Here is a 6,682-nt window from a genome sequence, read left to right as displayed (position 1 = left end):
ACCTACATATAATATCTATATATTCTCATTTTTTTATAAATAAAATCTGAAAACATACATAATATTATGTAGGTAGGCAAATGGGGCCTTGGGGCCTATATTTATTTCATTTTATTCAATTTTTCATATTTAAAAAAATCTGAAAACATACATATATTATGTAAGTAGGCAAATGGGTAGTAAATCATAGGACATAGAATGTTGCAAATTAGGGGGTCCAACTTGAAGTATGACATTTCTACAAAAAAACTATTTTGCTTATAAAATCGTTAATCTTGGCCTAAAAAAATCCGAAAAAAATATATGTGCAGGTAGCAAATAGGTAGTAAATCATAGTACATACATTGTTGCAAATTAGGGGGTCCAACCTCGACATACTCAGTTTGGGCAGTCATCCTGACGTCAGAATGACTGCCCACTTTATGGAAGAAATCTCTAAAAATAATACTTTGCTCATAAAATCGTTATTTTTTACCTAAAAAATCTGAAAAAAATATATGTGTAGGTAGCAAATAGGTAGTAAATCATAGTATATACATTGTTGCAAATTAGGGGGTCCAACCCCGACATACTCAGTTTTGGCAGTCATCCTGACGTCAGAATGACTGCCCACATTATTTTTGGAAAATCTTTTTTTTAACTTAGGTAGCAAATATGTCAATATAGGTAGTAAATAGTAGCAAATAGGTAGTAAATGCTGATGGTACTCCAACATCGATCTGCCACTTTGGTCAGTCATTCTGATGCACACAATTGCTTCGTTCAGGACACAACGCAGTTGCTGTAAAATTTTCTCCCTTGTGACACAATTGATATTTAGATGACCAGACTACCGGGTGTATTCTCATCTATGCTCGCCCACATCACATGGGAAAGATTCATTTAATCCAAACTTAAGGATAAAATGGCGGTAAGTCATATTTTACGTCAATATCAAATTTTCATCTATTTTATGAACGTATCTGATATCGGCTAGATGGCGCTAATATTAATATTTGACATTTTAACACATATCAAGCTAAGACAGAGCCACATCTCGGACACTAGCGATCAAATATATGAAAGAGGCGCGTTCCTAGCACACATTCTAAGCTCGTGTAGGTGAACGCACCCGTGCTTGTATGAGTGAGATATGACAGGTCGACTGTTCGCGTTTTTGACAGGTGATAACTGTGAGGTAACCGAGAGGGGGTGGGCGGCGCTTTCAGCGGGGAGCGGAAGTGGCCATACTGTACGATAGTACTCTTTATTATACTGTGACAGAGCTAAGAATATGGGCCAAATTGTCAAAACTGAGGTTCAAAACTTTTATGCCTGTGTCGAGAGATGGCAGTCTGCACTGTGATTACACATTTTACTTTGACAGTAACTCTCTACAATACTACACAAAATAAAACCCCATGTAATATTAAAACCGTATAATGTATGTTGTTACATGTCTCCCTCATCAGAGTCCTCGATATCAGCTAGCGCCTGCTTGGCCGTGTTTTCTGCCTCGGCGGCGACGGCGCGTGGGACCAGCTCGTGCTTGCCCTTCGTGGCCGCGCTCACCCAGGAGAGTTCCAGCTCGAACTGCTTGTCTTTTAGCTCGTCGTGCACGAGGTAGATGCTGGAAAGAGGTGTTTAGTTAATAAACAGTTCTAGGAGCATTTTCGCGAAAAAAAATTTTTTTTTTTTTTTCTAAAATAGGTAAATTGAATGTTTTTCCTACTCAGAATCACGAGCCCTTTCGATCCTAGTAGGTAAAAAAAAGCGTTACCCAAATTGAATGTTTCCACTTTGTTACCATTTTTCAAACACTTTGTACAGCGGTTACAAAGTAATATAATAATAGAAAATTTTGGGACCATTTTTTTGTCTCTTGTTTTTTTTTGCCCTAGATCGAAAGGGCTCGTGATTTTGAGTACCTAGGAAAAACATATATTTTTTTGTGATTGTTCTCGCAAAAATGCCCCAAGATGAAAGAAGTTGTAGGCAATATCTTGAACCCCACAGATTCCATATATACCACAACAAACGAATCTACTTAGCGTGTCAAACGAACTCAGTAGAATCCACTAAGTAGTCCGTCTTTACTCACAGCTAGCAGCTTCCAGGGAGCATTTTTTGTTTGAAGTTAACAAAAACATTGCGTTCTTGCGCTCTTTCCCATAATTCTAGTTTCGTTAGACGGAGTAACTGACAATCTTGAGCGCATGTCGAACTAACAGCCGGCCTAGCCAAAGTAACAATCGTTTTAACGCCCTGTTCGTAGTTATATATTTCTCTATATCTTCCATATAGGAAGTCGGAGGGTTCCTTAACGATTTTCACCTTGGATATTTTATTATTACATAGTAGAATATTTTAATTTATCTGCTAAATCCCCTTCAATATAAATACTCACCTAGACGTATTTTTACAGTGTAAGATGTAAGACCGAAAAATGGAGTCAAAAAGTCCTCATGTGGCACCCCAGAGATGGTTCAAGAGCTCAACGCCCACCACTCAAACGATGGGAGGACGAAATTATAACCACTGTAGGGCCTTTCTGGACTAGACTGGCCAGGCAGAGGAAATACTGGAAAGAGCTGGAGGAGGCCTATGCCAACAGGCACACTGAACTACGCGACTTCATCTAAACAAACAATCACAAACACCATGTTCAGAAGAAAAGGCTAAATAGATAGAAATAGACGTATTTTTACTCATAGGTACAGTTTTTCTTCACCCAAGCAAAATAAACTGTGTTTCTATTACTCCTCCAGATCCTTTCACAGACCTTCTTTCCTACATTAATCAAAATACATTGAAATACTTACATCCTAGCTGCTTCCTTGACAAGTTCCTTAACTGTCAAATCCGCTAACTTGAGCTTTTCAATCTCAGTCTTTGCCGCCTGCTTTGCTTTTCCCACTGCACATCCAAAGTATGACTGAAATGGAGGAAAAAAACTGTTATATCAAATATGTTTGATAGGTGTCTCATTATTGATTATCAATTTACATCCGTTTTATAAACAGTTCAATGAGTGACCCAAGAAAACGTAATCGGCACAAGTGACAAATGAGTCCGAGCCAAAAAAGGGCCAAACACTTTGGAGGACCTGCCGGTTTGTGACAACCATACTAATATTATAAATGGGAAAGTGTGTATCTGTTTGTTTGTCCGTCTTTCATTGCAAAACGGAGCGACGAATTGACGTGATATTTTAAGTGGAGACATTTGATGGGATGGAGAGTGACATAGGCTACTTTTTGTCTCTTTCTAACTAACCTCACTCTTCCCTAAAATGGGAAGTGGATTTTTGTATGGAACATTACACAATTTTCGAATTTAACGCGAGCGTAGCCACGGGCAAAAGCTAGTGCATAAAATAAAACAGAAGTATAAACAGTGTCTATAGTGTAGACACTTCCCATCAAAGCATTGTAAGTTTTGCCATCTTGTGGGCTATATTGGAAGCATAAACTTGACATTCACACTTTGCATACAGATGTACTGTGAAAAGGGTTTAATTCGTATTTTTCCGGAAACGTTCGTATTTGTCATGCTAGTTCAGTCAACGTCAGTACATCTTGTACCTACTGAACTGAGACTAGGGTTTCTGCTCGAGAGTCTCGAACTCGAGACTTTCGGCTTCATTCGAGACGAGAAAAAAATGACAGGTACTCGAGACGTCTCGAGGCCCGAATGTAAAGTACGACCTGAAGTGAAATGCAACTTTTTACCTTCTGCCCGGTCTCATCGCGAGGCGGTGGGGACGGTGTCGAACGGCGGTCATAAATTATAACGAGATAAAGCGATCTAACCTCTCATTCCAACGTAAGCTGGCAGCGACTTTGGCTAGTTTTGACAGCCTCATGTTATTTAAAAGCAATTCGTCATTACAAAAAAGTCAGCGCGTTTATGTATCTTGGGTCATTGATAACCTGCGAAGAGTGCTATGGCTAACTTCGACAAGATTTGGAAGAACAGAGGAATCCGACGTCAAAATAAAATGCGATTATTTCAATAATGTCGATATTTATGTACTTATGGACTTGGACCCCGAAAAGTTTTGATGTGGCTAAGATTGACGTTATTGAGATGTGGTGCTGGCGAAGACTGCTACGAGTATAACTTGAAAAGCTAGAAGAACTAACAAACATCTCTATTTTGCAAGAACTGAATATCACCACACGGCTCTCTAAAATATGCCAAGAGCGACCCTCAGATTTTTCGGACACATTATGAGAGCACCAATGCATAATATGGCGAATTAATGGTAAACATTCTTGGGGTGGGGCTCGTAAGAGATGGTCTGACTGTGTGAAGAAATCGTGTGGCGACAGCGTATACTGTGCAGTCCACATGGCTTATGACCGCGTTCAATGGAGACACGCTACTTGTGGTCGCGAACCTCGGCAATGAGGAAACGAGGAAGAAGAAGAAGTTATTTTAAACGTTTAATTTCAATGACATTATGATTTAATACATGACATTTTAATTTACTTAACCCGTGCACAGGCGGGGAAGTTAAAGGATTAGGTATTATTTTCAAGACTATAATTGTAGTTTTCTTGTAAAAATTTGATTTATGTTTATTTCAAATAAGATTTTTATTGCCCTTACGCATTTTTTATGATAGTGTGGTGCAATAAAAACTACTAATCATATTGTTGTTTATTGTTTTATCAAAATTTTACCATTTATAAAAAAAGACTCTAACATTTCGTCACTACTTTTAAAAAAACTTGTATCTTCGTCTGTCAATGAAAAGAAAATTGTAGTAAGTATTGTATGGAATGCATATATAGACTTACTGCGTTTTAACTTTGAGAAGCAGCGTGAGATACGAGATTTTTTTCAAAGTAGTGACGATTTGTATGTTTCCGTAACATACTATTTTAGATTTCAGTTGATACAAAATATTTTTACTTACGAAAGACACTCCACTAGGATCAAGCATGTACATCTCGGGTCCGTTATGTTCCGACCAGGTTCCCATCACAATGGAGCATCCATATGGGCGAACAGCGCTGTACAATGTATAAGCATGCATGTACATGGAGACTCGCTCGTTTAAGTATTTGAGAGGCACCGGGATCCCATACTGGTTTCTGTAGCTGGAGGCTTCGCTGCGAGCTGTCTCTACAATTTGTCTAGCGTCAGAGATGAGGCCTGCTACAGCCTGAAATAAGTAGTGAATTAAAGTGTAAGTATCATTCAGTGGGAGTGTTGAACACCTTTGCTGTGGCAATTAGTGTAACTTTTAAAGTACTTCATAAGAGGTCTTTCAACCTTGTACTGTGGTGAACATTTTAACTATGACAAGAGAACATATTTCATTTTCTCCTCATCTGGCACCAAAACAAGAATAGAACAATAGTAAGATTAATGCTTCTTAGAAGAGTTACTGGACTAGTAAAGGCCTATGTATCTTACTATTGTTCTATTCTTGTTTGGCCTCTTCAGTGGGCTGTTTTAAGTTTAAAGTCCGCTTTTGGGCAGTCTTTATAATATAAATATCATATTTTGTTATTTACCTTACATTATGTCATAGGCAAAAAGGATCAAGTATTATAGAGTTGCTGTTAAAGTAAAATATGGAATCATAGTGCACAGACTACCATCTCTTGACACAGGCTTAAAACTTTTGAACCACAGTTTTGACAATTTGGCCCATTCTTGTTAAAATGTCAAATATTAATATTAGCACCATCTAGCCAGGCATCCACCAAAGGTGTAACGCCATCTAGGCCACCATACCTTTTTCTATATGGTTCTGAAGTACGTTTTTTTCTTAGACTGTATCTTTGCTGTCTATATGGAGTTACAGATGTCTTTGGTTGTAGGTAACAAAGCAAAATTATAGAAATCTTAGTATTCTAAATTTATAACTGAAATACTTTTTCAATACTTACAATGCCCACATGCTGATCAGCATGGAAGATCCTCTTGTTCGCGCCCGGTTCATACAATTTTGAAGTAACTAGCTTTTCAACCGCAAACACAACTCCATCCTTTCCTCTGAGGCCAATCACTGTGCCAGAGTTTTCTACAGCTTTGGCGGCATATTCTACTTGGAATACTCTGCCGTCCGGCGAAAATTGTGAGGCGGAAAGATCATACTGAAAATATAAATCTTGTTTTAGTGTGTACATGAATAAGCACAATTTCTACAGATAAAAATACCACTATTACAACAAAGGAAAAGGTACACGTAAATTTAAAATGTATTCTTAAGAGATATTTTCATTACTATACTGACTTATGTTCTTTTTAATATTCCCAGTAATTGTTTAATTCTACGTTAAGTATAACCTAAAGATAAACTTACTCCAGTTCCAATAGAACTCATTGTTGATCACGTTCTGCAAGTGCGTTGTGTAAGACTTTACTTAGATGCGTAAAATTATTAAAGTTCTAATATTATCAACTTGTAAAGTAAAATATTGCAATTATTACAAATTATTTTCGGCTTTGGCGGCGATGACAAGCAACTCCTGCCTGCTGTCAAAAAAAAACCAGTTCAGTTAGTTTTCATTGTTCGCGTCATGCCATAATAAAGTACAATGCGTTTCGTTACTTCGGTTCTTCAGTTCGGGTAAATCATTTTATTGAAATAAAATCATAAAACAAAAAAAAAATATATAATAACTACGAAATAATATACAGTGGCGTGTATTATAAACAAAAAATACAAATAAATCTAATTTTT

The 6,682-nt window shown here is 37.5% G+C and overlaps 1 protein-coding gene across 1 annotated transcript; it reads right to left on the bottom strand.

Moving 5' to 3' along the window:
• Window positions 1-1,403: 1,403 nt before the first annotated feature.
• On the bottom strand, window positions 1,404-6,478 carry LOC125235365 (proteasome subunit alpha type-3). Its single transcript, XM_048141917.1, has 5 exons — window positions 6,302-6,478; window positions 5,886-6,092; window positions 4,904-5,152; window positions 2,802-2,914; window positions 1,404-1,609 (listed from the first exon to the last, which is right to left on the bottom strand). The coding sequence occupies exons 1-5, from the start codon at window positions 6,320-6,322 to the stop codon at window positions 1,432-1,434; spliced, it is 768 nt and encodes a 255-aa protein (XP_047997874.1). The 5' UTR covers window positions 6,323-6,478; the 3' UTR covers window positions 1,404-1,431.
• Window positions 6,479-6,682: the final 204 nt, after the last annotated feature.

The sequence above is a fragment of the Leguminivora glycinivorella genome, chromosome 17, assembly GCF_023078275.1.
Source record: "Leguminivora glycinivorella isolate SPB_JAAS2020 chromosome 17, LegGlyc_1.1, whole genome shotgun sequence".
Lineage (NCBI taxonomy): Eukaryota > Metazoa > Arthropoda > Insecta > Lepidoptera > Tortricidae > Leguminivora > Leguminivora glycinivorella.
Note: the sequence above shows the minus strand (reverse complement) of the source record. Positions and strands in the feature narration are given on the sequence as shown.

Excerpts from the sequence above, each read along its gene's own strand:
- LOC125235365 (XM_048141917.1), bottom strand. The coding sequence starts at position 6,322 with ATGAGTTCTATTGGAACTGGA. Across the intron at positions 6,093-6,301 it reads TGAGTTCTATTGGAACTGGA|TATGATCTTTCCGCCTCACA; the intron begins GTAAGTTTATCT and ends TTATATTTTCAG. Across the intron at positions 1,610-2,801 it reads GTCAAGGAAGCAGCTAGGAT|CATCTACCTCGTGCACGACG; the intron begins GTAAGTATTTCA and ends ACCTCTTTCCAG.